The 16107-nt window shown below is 45.2% G+C and overlaps 1 protein-coding gene across 4 annotated transcripts in view; it reads right to left on the bottom strand.

The window, feature by feature from the left end:
• Positions 1–1130: 1130 nt before the first annotated feature.
• Positions 1131–16107, bottom strand: part of Acsm1 (acyl-CoA synthetase medium chain family member 1) — a 40849-nt gene continuing 25872 nt past the window's right edge. For all 4 annotated transcript variants that reach the window (XM_087908526.1, XM_085692996.2, XM_087908525.1 and 1 more), the window contains 10 exons: positions 14627–14767; positions 13400–13559; positions 12092–12171; positions 10170–10293; positions 7280–7360; positions 6671–6772; positions 4337–4464; positions 3455–3554; positions 2902–3021; positions 1131–1453 (listed from right to left, as the gene is read on the bottom strand). In XM_087908526.1, the coding sequence (XP_087764652.1) occupies positions 1340–1453; positions 2902–3021; positions 3455–3554; positions 4337–4464; positions 6671–6772; positions 7280–7360; positions 10170–10293; positions 12092–12171; positions 13400–13559; positions 14627–14767 (1150 nt within the window). In that variant the 3' untranslated portion in view covers positions 1131–1339. The remainder of the gene's footprint in view (positions 1454–2901; positions 3022–3454; positions 3555–4336; positions 4465–6670; positions 6773–7279; positions 7361–10169; positions 10294–12091; positions 12172–13399; positions 13560–14626; positions 14768–16107) is intronic.

Below are 16107 nucleotides of genomic sequence, written 5' to 3' on the forward strand. Positions count from 1 at the left end.
TCTCACTTGCTCATGGTAGGAAAAGTTAAGTTAGGAAGCAGCAGCAGCAGCAGCAGCAGCAGCAGCAGCAGCAGCAGCAGCAGCAGCAGCAGCAGCAGCAGCAGCATTGCTTGGGAGTGGGGCAAAAAAGATCCTGGACTCATCAAAAGCAGAAGGGACAGGATTGTTTGGCAGGTTTGCTACCAATTCAAAGCCGAGCTCAGTGGATTTCCTTCTGGCCTGAGTCTCCTTCTGTCCCTCCATGTCCTGGCTGTTGAATGCGTGTTCAGAGCTCCTCCAGAAGCTGCGTCAAAGGGGAGAGTCTAACCCTGGAGTGTCTCAGGCTGACAGCTAGGGAGAATTGTGGATAGAAGGCATCCATCCATAGAAGGCTGCATGGCTTCTTTAGGAGCAGGCTTCTTGGTTCACCAGCACAAATGGCTCTGATTTTTTCATGAAGTCTGGCTATGGAGCATTTAAATGGTGTTTGTGAGAAGTCAAACTTTTGTTATTTGTAGATGATATGATAGTGTACATAAGTGACCCCCAAAACTCTACCAAAAAACTCCTACAGCTGAAAAATACCTTCAGTGATGTGGCAGGATACAAGATCAACTCAGAAAAATCAGTAGCCCTCCTATACACAAAGGATAAAGTAGATATAAACAGTGTAACTGTAATTCTTGCTTGATAACTGTCTTGTTATATGTAATTTTGCTATGTTAAAGTTAAAAACCTTCCTTTCTATTTAAAAGAAGAGGGAAAATGGTATGGGAAGTCCTTCTGCCTATGTGTTGCTTTTATTGGTTGATAAAGAAGCTGCTTTCTGCCAATGGCTTAACAGAGTAAAGCTGGGCTGAAAGAGATGTATAGAGAGAGTAGGCAGAGTCAGGAGAAGTCATGTAGCCGCCTCTGGGGACAGACGCCTGCACTGGAGCCCTCTGAAACTTTGCCAGTAGGCCATGACCTCATGGTGATGCACAGATTAATGGACATGGGTTAGTTTAAGATATAAGAGCTAGCTAGAAATTTGCTTAAGCTATTGGTCGAACAGTATTGCATATAATAATACAGTTTTGTGTAATTACTTCAGGAGTTTGGGTGGCTGGGAAACAAACAAGTAGCCTCTTCCAACAAGCGACCACACAGGGTGCTATTCAGGTTTATATTTTATTGCCCACAAACCAGATTTGGGAGCTCACTGTGGCCAACAAAAGGACAAATGACTTCCAGGAAGGGTGGTAGCTGAATTTGAAAATACAAAAATGTTTGTGGGGGGGGTCTTGTTTTCCTCTTCCAAACTTACCCTTGCTACAGTCCACCCCATCTCCACCCACAACAGTCAAAGACCTGTGTCAGGTCACAGGGATGCTCCTGGGTTCTTTGCCGATCTCTGACTGAGCTCCTTTATTCGAAGTTCCTTCCTTTTGATTTTGCCTGTGATAGTTTTGGGCAATTCAGGAACAAACTCGATCTGGAACAGAAGAAAGTCATCCTGACTTAGGACTGTTGCTGCTTCCTTCGAGTTCCCACGCCCTGCTCCACCCAACCCTCCTGCACAGACTGACACCTGAGGTGACCTCTGTGGGTTCCATTGAGTCCTGCAGGTTTCTCCTGTTTCCTAAAGGAGGGTGTAGTGATGTAACTTGCTTTGCCCCATGGACTGTGAGTGGAAGTGGAGCATGTCCTCTCCAGTCAGAAGAGTTTGGAGCCAGGACAAGGCGGGTGCCTCTGTGGCATCCCTATCCCAGGGCGAGGGATGTGGGGCAGAGGTTCTAGAAGAGCCACGATAGACACGAACAGGAGACTATCAACCTCCATTGTTTGGGGTCATTGTGTTTGACTAATGTAGAAGGGTGGTCTTGTCACACATCCTTTTGAATTCCAACTCTCCTTTTACAGAGTGCGCCCTCAGGTGACTTCAGCTTCATCTCTATCAAACATGCACACATGCTCTTAGATTGTGGACAGGCTCGAATTGCAGTGCATTGGGGCTAGAACCTGGCACGCACAGTATTCTAGAACATGACACATGTTAGCCCTGCAGCTTCCGAACATGTATACCTTGGTGAACATGGGAATGGTGCAGGGCTGCACTACAGCGGAAGAAAGCAATGACTTTCTGACAGGCTTGTCTCTTATTTTAAACCAGCAGGACCATACTGCGCATATTACTTCAAAGTTTGCTTTTTCTCTTAATATACTGAGAAGGAATTTTATGTCAAAGATAAAAAAATCTGAAACTCGACCTGATGGTACATGCCCGTGATCCTGATACTCAGAAGGCTGAGGCAGGAGGATTGAGAGTTTGAGGCCAGTCTGGCTACATAATGAGTTCTAGGCCAGCCTGGTTTGCAAAAAGACACTGTCTCAAAAATAAAGGACAAAAATATAATGTAGCAGAATGAGAAATAAAACAAAATTAAAAGAAATCTTTGCCACCCTCTCCAATTATAGGAAATATTTCAATTTAGTGACTAGATCATTTCACTATTATTGGGCATTTTTACATATTGCACATGGCACTTGAAACAAATGTGGCAAACTAAGCATCCCCAAATAATTTTATGTTCTAAGAATAAATACTTTGTTTCTTTTGGTTTGCTTTATGTATGCATGTTATCGGGGCTGAAAATACGGTTTAATTTCTTACAATGAATCACATTTTAAAAGTATCAATTTTGACTTCTTAAATTTTATAGAATGATAAGTAACCTTAAAAATACATTTTTGGACGCTTTTCTGATCTTTTTCTTTTAATTAGTGTGCATCAGTCAGTTCATTTCTGGTACAGAGCAGAGATGTCCCCAGGAAACAAAACCTTTTGGCTGGCTTCACTGTTCGCCCCCACCCCACCATGGCTGCTCTGGGCTGGAGCCCAGAAACTAAAGTCGCCAGCTGGGTCCGTATAGCCCGGCTCACCTTCCTGGGGTACTTGTACGGTGCTGTCACAGACTTCACATGCTGCTGTAGCTCTTTGACAAGCTTCTCCTGATCGTGTGACCGGAACTCCGGGTTCAGCACAATAAACGCCTTCACCACCTTCAGAATGGGAGTGGAGGTTCAGACGCATGCCGGCTCACAAAACTTGCTAAACAGTGTTTATTGAATGGACAAATCCACTGTAGCTTGAGTTGATGTTTGAGACTAAGGGTTACATGGAAAAGGAAAGGGCCAGGCTCGAATCCGTGTCCTCCCCATTTCCACTGCATGCCTTGGAAAAACACCTGGCCTTGCCTCTTGCCTCACCTTAAATTCCATCTCTGTGAAATGGGCACAATAGGAGTTTATTCTTCACGGGGGGGGGGGGTCGTAAAGCTTCTGTGCCCCATGGTGACCAAACCGTATTAAGTGCACACACACACACACACCAGGAACCATCCTAGGTTTCCAGCTTCTGCATGCTAAGGCCTTGGAAGTCGCCCCACCCCCTGTCTCTCCAGTCCCTGCAAGCGGGCTTCTGTGTCCTCCCTACCTCTCCTCTCTTCTGGTCCGGGCTGCCCACCACGGCCGACTCTGCCACTGCAGGGTGCTCCGCCAAGGCGTTCTCCACCTCTGCAGGCCCGATGCGGTACCTGGAGAGACAAGTGTTCTGAGCAGATGCCAGGGCTGCAGAGAACTTAACCTTATACCTTGTACTTGTGGGTCATGGACACTTGACGCCGAGGGTGGAGGTCATAGACAGCCAGAGACTCGATACTAGCATTTTTTAGTACTAAAACTACCTGGCTCAGGTGTTCCTGGGATGGCTCTCTTGGTGTCTCTGCTGAGGAGGTGGCAGAGTGATGGCCCTTGAGGAGTGTTTGGCCCAAGCAGCTTCCCTCAGCACCAGAGCCCCCGAGATCCTCAAATTGTGGCCTAGAGAAGGTTGGGTCCTCTCCGTGTGCTATTTCATCTTTTAGGCTTTGTTTCTCCTCCCTTCCTTTCCTTCCTTCCTTTCATGGTACTAGGGACTGAGCCTAGGCCCTCACACATGGAAGGCAAGCCCTTATCACCGAAGGGTACCCCCAAACCCCCTTTAAAAATTTGAGGTAGTTTAGTCAGTTGCCTAGGCAGCCTTGGACTTGGGCTCCTTCTCCTCAGTCTTGTGAGTACCTGGGATTATAGGCCTGTGTCACTACTCTCTTGGTTCCTTCTCATCGCTGTGTAATGTTTGATCCCCTTGAATTTCACTTTAATTACATCTTTGGGTGACAGGGATGTGGAGGTGTCCAGCCACCCAGGATATCTTAAACACGGCTCTGTTCAGAATCAGGCCGATGGTCCCATCACCAAGGCATGAAGGAATATCAAGCAGGCAAGGTGTCTTGAGGCATTTGAGGGTGTCAAGAGCCAGCCCAGGGCCAGCCTCACCTACCCAGAAGCATTGATGACGTCATCACCCCTGCCCAAGAACCAGAAGTAGCCGTCTTCATCAACAGAGGCTCTGTCCCCGCTGTTGTAAAAGTCTCCACATTCCACTTCAGCTGTCTTCTCCGGGTTATTCTGCAAGAAGAGCAAAACACCCTTGGTGAAGGTAGTGAGCTTAGGGTTGATGAGTGTGGGGTCACATCTGGGTTTGAATTCTGCACCTGCTACCTGGACAAGTCCACACACTGTGGGTTGCAGCTCGAGCCATGAACACCATTCAGATCATATTTAAAACACAGCATCTTACTTTTGTGGGACTCTCCACAGACTGAAGTCTCCATTCTAGTGAGAACCCTGGTTTTATTCTGCTCAGTATGCGCAGTGCTGGGACAGCTGAGGGGGACCAGTAGGCACAAGCGAGTGAATTCCCTTCTCCAAGTGCTGCCTAACCTGATTCTCGGATTCTCACTTGAATCCAGCAAGGCTTCATAACATATGCTTTCCTATGATACTACAGTACAATGTAAAGTAAGAAGAATAATAAGAACAGTACCTAGAAATCCGATTGCCCTTTGTCTAGTTTCCTCCAATGGTAATGTTTTGCAAAGCTATTGTTCAATATTCCAATCAGGATACGGACATTGATCCAGTCTCTGATCTCTCTCAGATTTCCTGTGGTGTGTGTGTTATGTAATTTGCTCACAGGCATGGACTCCTCATCCTACCATGGCAATCAATGTATAGAGCAGAGCCATCACCAGGAGACCCTTCACAAGGCTTTGGTAAGAACTCTCACCTCCCTCTGCTCCATCCTTCCCCATTCACCAGCTCTAACCCCTGACAACAACTAATCTATAGTTTTTTTCATTGATACATAATAACTGAATGTATGTGTGGGCTGCAGCTGATAATTCAACACACATAAAATGGGTAAAGATCAAATATGGAAAAACAACTAAATTTAAAAAATTCACCCGAAGGTTTTAAAAGCATATTAAAACAGGCAGAAAGAACTAAGTCACTGAAAGTATAGCAACAGAAAAAAATAATATAATCCCAAGAGGAAAAATGTAATGTAACAAAGTGAACAGAGCCTCACGGACTTGTAGGACATACCAAGGCCACCAAGAATGCACTGTCATAAGTTTTGAAGAAGAGGAGGGAGTGGGGTGGTGTTCAAATCCATTAGGGTAGAAAAAGCTTCCAAACTCAAGGAAAATGAAATAAGTGTGTCACATGATCTCACTGCTATGGATTTTCTGAAACAGACAAAGTCGGGAAAGGGCTGGGAGGTAACGAGATCCTGGGGGTGAGGGGTTGGCTGTGGGTCGGTCTATTTGTGCAATGAATACAGAGTTTCTTTGTAGGGTGTAGATTTTCTGGAGACAGATGGTGTGAGGGGTTCACTCTGTCATGAAATATTTAAATGCCACTGATGTTCACATATTAAAATGGAGGAGTGAATTCTATATTCTAATTTACTTCAAAACAAATAACAAAATCAAGGTCTCCTTGGAGGAGTCCTTAACCATGGCCTCTGGGGAGCATTGCTTTATGTGATAGCTACCAAAACAAGAACATGACTTAGTCTTAATTCTCAGAAACAAAACTCTAAAAGGAAGAAATGAAAAATTAAAGCACACACATATTATATGTTATATATTATAAATGATACCTAGTTTTGGGAGTCGTGGACGTGCATTTATGTGTGACTCTCAAAACTGCCTATTGGAATAACTTGGGATTTACAAAAACACACACAGGCCCCTCGAGGCTGTGGTGTGAAGACAGCATGGCTTCAGGTGAAAAGCACTTGGAGAAAGGAGAGGGAGTCTGAGATTGGTTGCAGTCTGGTCACCTAACCATGGTTCATCCTGGAGCCTATGAATTCCTCTTGGGGATCACGTCTAACCAGGATATCAGAGTTTGTTAGATCAGGAACTTCAGGAGGTTTTCCTATAGTTCAACCCATCTTTCCGCAGTCCCCGATTTCTTGTTTAGGGCATGACACCTAAAAGATGCAGACTCTAGACCTGCTCTGCTCATTTGGCATGGGTAAGACAGGTAACACTTCCAGCTCTCCCTCAGCAAAGGGGCAGTTGGACTTAGTGGAGGACCAGTCTGGTGATGCTGAGGACCATCCTCCTCCTTCCCCATCATTTAGCTCTTAAATCCCGAGTGGGCCAGGACAGAAAGAGCGGTGATAATGTGCCAAGGACTTAGCGTGTAGTTAAAACGGCTTTCTTTAGGTTGGTGTGAAGAGAAAATGGCTTGAAGAAGTCTCAGGATGCAGAACAACCTCGACACACTCTTGAGGCAGGACGGGGTGGGATGCCATTACCTCATACTCCACAAAAAGGCCTAAAGGCCTGGTGGGCTTGATCCTGATGCCGAGGTAGCCTTCAGTGTTGGGTGGGAGGATGTTGCCCTTTTCATCGATGATCTGGAACACGAAGCGACTTGCTCAGCCCTATGTGCGACTGATTGGCCCCTCACATGACCCTAACGGGATGAATGGGAGCCACTCATGGAGAAACTGTCAGATAAGAGAATAAAACTGTCAAATCCTTTCAAATTAGGAAATATGGAGCCCACAACCAGGGGTTCCTTGTTTCACGGGAATCTAGATATTACTGCTGTGTCTTCAAACTGGGAGACAGTATTCCCTGCAGGCATTATTTATTATTCTCTCACATGCACCATGTGCAATGTCTCCCTGCCAGACAAGCTGCATCAGGATCCATAGTAATAAATACACTTCTCACTGAAGCTCCCCCAGGAAATCAGGAAGAAACTCCCCCAGGAAATCAGGAAGAAACTCCCCCAGGAAATCAGGAAGAAACGGGAGACAAGGAGTAGGGTGACCAGCGTGGGAGTGTGGCTGGTTCTAGTACCTGCTGTCACACATGACTCCAACCCCAGTTAAGCTATCAGCACCCAAAGACCAGACCTGGAAGTCGAAGGGTAATATGGCCTTCCCCATGGAGCCTTTCTTGATCTTCATTTCCCGGAAGACACCAAGGCCTAGCCCCTGTTCACAAAAAAAAAAAAAAAAAAAAAAGACCAAGGTTGGCCAAAGTTGGGTCACACATGACCTCTGATAGAAGCAATTTATTGAGATTAGGATTTAGGCTATAGGCCTTGATATAGGTGTTGCTCCAACTCTCTCCAATGGACACTTGTAATTCCCAATATGAGCTGGATCTGTACTACGTATAGGGATGATAGACGCTAGTGACTGAGGGAAAGATAGAAACAAAGTAGGTAAGACCGAGGCAGTGGCATTTCAGGTGGAGTGTGGAATGCCTGCCAGGATGTGTCAGTTTGCCACAGAAGGGCTGTGAGTCTGTTCACCATGCATACCCCCCTGGTTATTGGATAGTGATATCCAATCCTCCTGGTTATTGGATAGTGATATCCAATCCTCCTGGTTATTGGATAGTGATATCCAATCCTCCTGGTTATTGGATAGTGATATCCAATCCTCCTGGTTATTGGATAGTGATATCCAATCCTCCTGGTTATTGGATAGTGATATCCTCAACATCTCTGGGATAGGTTGAGAAGGTTTAGATTTTTATGCCACTCCCCCTGCCAGGACTCCTCGACATCATCTGCCTTCCCAGTGAATTCAACTCCTCTCTGTAGTTCTTTGTCACTCTCTCTATTTTGAGTGCTTTCCAGCACACGGTAAAGTACACTGGTCTTCTCCTTTGTCAAAAAGAGGCAAGGGGCACACTTATTTCTCACTGTGCTTGAAAATGTATGCGAACAACTCTCCCCTGCCCCTTTCTTGGTATTTTGAGATAAGGTCTCTCTATTGTGCCTAGGTGGGCTTAGAACTCGCTATGCAGTGAATTCCAACTGGCTTTGAACTTGGGATCTTTTGCTTAGCCTCTTAAGTGACAAGGCTATCAGCAAACACAGCACACATGACTCTATGAGGAAACTTTTTTTATACAGCATGAGGTATACACCAAACAGCCAGTGAAAGATTATTACTTGGTATTATTATTCAAATCCCAAGGAGAATCCATAGAGCATTCTTATCCTGTGGTATTTTCTCCATACAGTATTTTTGTGCAGTTCAAATTCACAGACATTATGACTATTGTTTGGTTATTTGTTTCCCTCAGTGGACAAGAATCCCCAAAGTGCGGACTGTCCCATTCACTTCTGTACACCTAGCATCTGCCACAATGTCTACCTAAAATACACAATGGCCATAGTGACTTTTGTGTGACCTATGGGCTTAGCATGGCAGCCAGAACTTAATGTATGATGATTCATCAATAATAGCATTATAATAACATCCATTTCAGAAAAGCAGAATGCTAACATTCAGAAAGATTGACCCACAGACCTATGGTCTTGATGTTTATAAAGGAAAGGACTGAGCTCCTGGGTGAAGAAGCTCTTCACATCTGCTGATCTATTGCTCTTACTGTAGGTCATTGAGGTCATTGTTGTCACTGTAGGTGAGGGACAAAGACATAAGCGAATGAAGAACGCAGTGTGCTTGGAGGAAGAAAGTACTATCTGTGCAAAGAGGCTGGAGTCACCAGTGAGGCACAGTGTTCTCACCCACGCTTCTCCTTGTCTCTCTCTAATGTCTCTATAAGCCATTCAACAACAGGTCCAAAGTCATAACAATTTTTCAGGTTGGAAGCAAATCAACTTACTACTTTGTTTGTTTGTTTTGGTAAATAAACAGCAGGCAAATTTGTGAACAATGTCTCAAATGTTCAAAGCATTTTAGGACCTGAAATGGCATACATTCCTTTATTAGCTCAAAGTGGAAGTGGCTCCACCCAGCATTTAGACTGATGTGGGATTCCCCTCTGTATGCTGTGCATACCATTGGTTAATAAAGAAGCTATTTTGGGGCTGTATAGGACAGAATAGAGGCAGGTAGGGAAAACTAAACTGAATGCTGGGAGAAAGAAGGCAGAGTCAGGAAAAGCCATGTAGGCCCACTGGAGACAGATGCTGAACTTTACCCTGTAAGCCACAGCCTCGTGGCAATACACAGATTAATGGAGATGGGTTAATTTAAGATATGAGTTAGCCAGAAATACGCTTAAGCTATTGGCCAAACAGTATTGCAAATAATATGGATTTTGTGTGATTATTTTGGGGCTGAGTAGCCGGGAACAAAGAAGTGGACTTCAAATAACATTAGACATTAATGGCAAATGTGTTGGAATGAAAGACTAATGAAGTCCTTGAGATTCACAAGGTGCATGACACTATAAATGACGTGACCATCTTCTAGTTCAGTGACACTCTGGGATATCATTAAGAGTGTGCATGTGTATGTGCTCAGGAATGCATGCCTATGTGCATGTGGTGTATACAGAAAGTCTTTGATTCCTAATCTACAATCTCAAAATTTAACCTGCATTGTCCTCCTCAACACCCAGACATGAACTTTGAAAGCCAGTTCCCAACCACCTCTTCATGTAGTTGATCTAGGATATGATGGGGGAATTGGCAGGATCTGCTGATGGTCTCCAAACTACAGGAGAGAGCACTGTTTCCAACACCCCCTCTTTCCCATGTGGCTCCCTGAGCTAACAATCCCAGGCACAGCGGAAAAGTGTTTTTTAAGTTTCACCCAACAACTTTCAATCCATTGGATTCTCAATAAATTGATGAGCTGTACATTTTCCCCCTGCCAATTTGGAATAGCATATCCTTGAACCCCAAAGCTCTCCATTGACTTTAAGCCGTGCTGTACACACAGAAGACCCCAGCACACACTGGGCCATGAGCAACCCATTGGCTGTGCTCTGTAACTGAGTCCATCCAAAAGGTGCAGAAGCGGCCTGTTCACCTACCATTTCTGACTGTCCATACAACTCATGAATGAAAATGTCTGTCCTTTCCTTCCATTGCTTGAACTCCTCAGGCAGCAGGCTCTCCCCACCAGTGCTGCAATGCTCCAGGGTGGGAAACCTGAGACTTAAGAGAAGACAAATAAGTCAGGCATCAGATGCTCTGCTGGAAATATAAAACATCAAGGACTTGATGTTGGCAGCATTCTTCTGTCTGCTTTCTCACTTCTAATCCACCTTCTGTCATGTTACTGATGGCCATGGATAGATGGATGACACGCCCTGTCTGTAAGTTAATGTCCTGTAAGTTACTGTTTCTGGCAGGGACTCAGTGGGTGATGCTGAGGATGCTGGGACATATCAATGATGTTTTGGTTAGGTTTGGATATTGATGTAACAAAGAGACAAGGGTACTCATAAGAGCTCATCCTAGAACATTTTCCTATGGATTCAAGATGGACACCTCAATAGACCTTAAGAGGAAGGGGAGGAGACCCCGAGGGACACTAGGATAAAACCACTGCCTTATGTGGGGAGTGCGCTGTGCTGACTGAGGGTCTTTCTATTTCTGTGTGAAGGCTGAAAGTCAGGGCTGGAAGAGACTCGAGTAGGACATCAAGGCAGGCTGGACCATTTGTAGGAAAAGATGACAGGAAACAGAATTTGAGAGAGGTCAGAAATCCAGAGAGGAAGGATTTCAGGGCAGCACTTTAGGTGAGCATTTCCATTAGGTACATCATGAGATACAATCTCTCTCCCGTTTCCCTCATAGAGTGTTCCTAGAGGGACCCCATAAAATAATAATTGGATTATTTGAGGAAAATGTGAGGGAAATACTCAGTTGGCTCAGATTGTTGCCTAGCCGTCTGTTGTGGTTAGAGGGGTAGGGGCTCCCTAGTTCTAGAATATATGTACATGCCCATAGCCAGGAGAATTCCAAATTAGCTAAAAACCAACCCCCCAAAAACCAGGAAGTGAAAAGTGAAGCTCCAATAAGAGAATACTACATATACATCCATTGGGTTGTCAAACATTAACTGATGAAAGCAGATGGTGAAAATAATGTGGACAATGGAAATCCTTTATCTCGATGAAGAGAGCATACTATTGTCTAATACTCTGGAAAGCATTGACGTTGTCTGGCATGACAAGGTTTCTGTGTCCTAGAAAAAACATTAGAAAGCCTGTTTATCTTCACCTGGTTTGTGAGGGCCACAGTTAAGTGTAGCACTGGTCATCAACAATCCCAGGCAAAGGTTAACCCCATCTTGATCAAAGACTGTGATCAAAAATTGTAGGATGATCAAAGAAATTGTGATACTTTCATAAAACAGGATATTAAATAGCAATGAAGATAAACCAACCACAAAAACACAGTATGAATATATCAGAGATACATGATATTGGAAAAGGAACCCAGATGCCATAATTGTGTTGTATAAGTAAACATTGAAAAACATGAAAAGCAGACCCACTTTCTCAGGAATATTTCCATAGCTGCTATCAAGAAAAACAGAGGACTGAGACTCGCAAACGGATGATGGCTTTGTCTAGGGGACACAAGGAGGCCCCTAGAAGTCTCTGAGGCACGGACCAAGTTCTATCCTCTGACTCAGGTGAGTGATTGCACACGTATTTCTAACAGTTCATTCATCTGTAAACTTTCATCTTAGGCAAGCTCATGTTTTTGCTTTTGTGATTTCACAAATAATAAACCCACACACAAATGAATAAAGCTACAAGGTTACAGGACCGGGTCTTGAACTAACTAATTAGGCTGAAAATCACACACACACACACACACACACACACACACACACACACACACACACCATCAAAAACGCAAAGCGGAAACAAACCATGGCACATCAGACACTGTAGAAATTCCTAACCAGAGACTGCTGTTTCCAGCCAAGGTTACATACTTGTCAGTTTTCTGCTGAAGAATCATTCGGTAAACGCCTGGCGCAGCAAGGCACTGAGTGATGGGGTATTTGAACAGTGTCTGGAAATGAAGAGATACGGAATCTTATTCTTGTAGCTAAGGTTAAAAACATCGGCCAATTATTAGCCCTTAGGTTATGATCTTTCCTCCAGGAAGGCTTACTTATTTGTGTGTTAATTCCTTTAATACATGCACACTAGGCATGGCTTTTGTACGTGGAACTGTGTCAGGTACTGGGAAGAATGAACCCACGTGTGAGACATTGGAAAGGGTGGAGACAGAGAAGACGAAAAAGGCAGGCACAATAAGGGGGACGTTGGTAGATGTCGTAAAAGAGATGTGGAGTTCTGTCAAGTACACAGCAGAGGGCAATGGGTTCGGTGGGTGCTCCAAGATTATGGAGGAGACAGCATTTAGGAGGGCATCAGGAAACGAACACGGTGTCTACAAACGGAGAGGTGGGAGTGCTCATGGAATGGAGACAGAGGATACATAGGGAAGAAGTCTCATAAGCTAAACAAACAATCCTCTCTCTCTCTCTCTCTCTCTCTCTGTGTGTGTGTGTGTGTGTGTGTGACTGGAAATTCACAGTATTTTATTCTCTGTAATATGACCAATTGTGAGTCTCTGTATTGATGGCCCCTGCAGCCACGCATACACTGGCCATACTAAATAGACTAGGTGAGTTAAAAAAAAAAGAGTACACAGGGTTGGGAGAGAGAAGTGGTGAAGGGCGTGGAAGGAACTGGAGGGGAGGCAGTGGGGGATGGATTTGACCAGAAGGCATTGTAAACATGTATGATAGCAAACAAGAAATAAAAGTATATTTCAAAAACCTACTTGAAAGAAAGCTAAGGCTGTGACTGGAAACTAACATGCTAACCAATATCAAAGGTGAAGTAAGAAGCTTGTCTTGTATTCCAAAGGCTTAATTTTTACACTTTGTTGTAATGAGAAGCACCCCACCCCACCCCTGCTACTTGACCCTAGCAGAGCAGCACCCAGAAATTTGGGCATATCTTCCTTGCTTTAGTTTCTCGACATGAATATTATGCATTTCCTACCCACAAAGTCTGATCTATAGATCCATGGAATAGCTAAGAAAGATGCATTTTATTATAGCTCACATTGCGACCCCGATACCGTGACTCTGCTTCAGTGTCCCACGTGGTGGGCAGCTCAAAACCAGGATGACTTGATTTACATAGTCTTCGTGGGTTTACCTGAGTGTTGGGAAACCTGTATAGTCTCTGAGTGGGTTTCGACTCTGGGAAGTTGGTTTTCTTACCTCTATAATGACTTTGGGGTCGAACTGTGGAAGGTGGTGGACAAAGATGGTAGCTCCTGATGCCCATGGTTGTATTAGGCTCCCCACGGTAGCCAGAATCCATCCCGGGTCTGACATGCACCACAAAATGTCAGATGTCTTCAGTTTCAGCACTTCCCTGCTAACTCCAAAAGACAGCGGTCTCAGCTAGGCCACCATGGGGGCACGGTGACGAGAGCTGGGGAGCATTTTCAACTAAGGAATCACCTCTTTTGCTCACTTCAAGTGATCTGTGGGGAGGTGGGGGGAAGCGATCCAGAACACCCAAAGTGTTCCACCATGTCTTACTTCCTGGACAGAAAGTCACTGGAAGCAGTGCTCTGATAATGGCCCCTCAGACTTTTGCTAGAAAAGCTGGGGACAAAGTCTTCGGCTGTCTTGCTGGTTCTGGATCAGTCACTGATATAACACTTGCGGACTCTGGAAGCATCTATGTGGCATACACAGTGGTGGTATGGCACAATGAAAACCCAGTCTAACCAGAAATGTGTGAGGCCCGGCTGTGGACTGTTTCTAGGCCACGAGTCAATACATCCCCCTATTTGTTCTTTGGCTTAAAGTGTTTGGTTTGGGCTTTCCATCCTTTGCAAGGAGGAGGCAAGGAGTCAAAGGGCGATGGCCGGGAGCTGAAGAGGAGGAATTCTCGCTTGTCTGCCTTCTCCTGTTCCTGCTCTGGTTAATAAGCTAGAGACCAGGGCTCAGCCTGTTTGTTCTGAATATTGCCAGTTTCTCCAACTGGAAGTGGGTAAGGGGTGGAGACAATTGGCCGAAGGTTATTGAAATGATTCACCAGGGCTCTACATATTTTTGTTCAAAGCCCTGTTGGAGTTCAATTCCAGGTACTCCATTAGTGAGAAATGCCACGTCTGTTTTTCCCATCCTACAGACGGGAGGGGGGCTATCAGGACAGGTGTCTTGAGGACACGGTGACTTGTTACTTGCATGGCTTGCAGAATGCCCTCCTATGAGAGGGCTCAATAAGATCCAAAGGATCCTCTTGTGTCCCCCCGGGTCTCTCTCAGCTAGCACTCAGGACCCCAGACTCATCTCTCAGGCCCTCAGAGGCTGACACAGAGAAGAAGATGGAGACACTTCCATTCAGATGACCATCTCCTCCACATGCCCATGGGCACACACCTCTTGCCTTAGAGCTGGAACCCAACCTCGAAACAAGTGCTCTTTCCCTACCTTGAAGGGGTACAGGACCGGAAAGCAAGTCCCTGGTTGTGCTTTGCCATCTTGGGGGAACCTGTGGTCCCGCTGGTAAAGAAGATGGCCATGGGGTCCGTCATCTTTGTATTAATGCAGGTGTGGTCTGGGGTTGCTGATCTGCAAAGAGAGTTGAGGCAAGAGAAGAAGAATCACACTGTTGTGTTCACATCTTCCAACGAAGCAACATGGAGAGTCGAGCTGGGGAGCCTGGTGAGCAGAAAGGCTGGAGGCTGGACCGGTGTTCCCGCCGGCAGACAGGAGCCTGGCTGTGGAGTGATTCGGACAAATGGGCTGGTGTGTCTTTAGTTGAAAATGGGAAAAAATGCATGGACTAAGAAATTGCAGAACCCTTAGCTACCACTGTCTGCACTGCAGCCCATCCCAAGTGAGTTGGGAATGGGAACTTGTTCAGTGCTCTCAGCAGGTCTGGGTGGTGAGCACGGGAAGCTGTGTCCCTTTGGTCTGCTTGCTCTTGGGGATCTTCCCAACAGATGCTTCTGAGCCTTCTCTGATTGTAGAGACAAGTTGTCTAGGTATTTTTTTTTAATCCTGAAGATAATATTAATGTTGAAGAAACACCAGCACTGCTGGTTGTGTTAAGTAGGACACAGCACCACACTGGCACTGGGTAATCTGAATGATTTCCCAAGCATTTTCTTGATTTTAAACTGTTTTCTGTAAAGTCTCTGGTTTTATGAGAGGCCACTCCCCTTTACAGTTGAAACAAATGGCTTAAGAAATGAAGATGTTACTCCAAGGAAGCAAGCCTCACATGGTTCGTGGTTCCTGCCATGCTGTGAGTATTGTGGGATACACCCCCATGCTCACAGGAGTTTTCTTGGGGGTAAAGGAGTCTTTCTCCAGTCCTACCTTAGACTTGCTAGAAAGTGCCCCCAAAGGTAACCAGGAGAGGGACAGTCTTTGCCCTGAAAGTTACTATCCCACTGTCCCACTGAAATTATAAATTCAGTTTCTTATTCTCATTCTCTTTTGTTTTTGAGAAATGATCTCACTGTATGTACATCCCTGGCTGTCCTGGAATTTGCTGTGTCTGACTTTGATCTCACAGAGATCCACTTGTCCCTGCCTCCCGAGTGCTCGTATTAAAATCACGCACTACCACACCGTGCTCAAGGTGTTCTGAAGTTTCACATTTCATTCTGAAAATTCATTTTCATTAAACTTCTTCATATATGTGTTTATGCGCGCGCGCACATACACACACGTATAAAGGTGCCTTATTTACATGGACTAGGTAACACACTAGTCCCTGATTTTATAATGCTCCTTTGCAAGGCTTCAGGGCTGAGCGTACATTGATGACCAAACATGGAAGTTCAACTTCTTGATTTTACAAAGCACTAAGGGCCAAGGAAATCCAGAAAGGAGAATCAAGAAGCCCAGGGCTTCACAGCCGGTAGATGGCATGTCTAGGAAGAGAGTTTCCAGCACCCAGT

Source organism: Myodes glareolus, chromosome 7 (assembly GCF_982192425.1).
Source record: "Myodes glareolus chromosome 7, mMyoGla1.1, whole genome shotgun sequence".
Taxonomy (NCBI): domain Eukaryota; kingdom Metazoa; phylum Chordata; class Mammalia; order Rodentia; family Cricetidae; genus Myodes; species Myodes glareolus.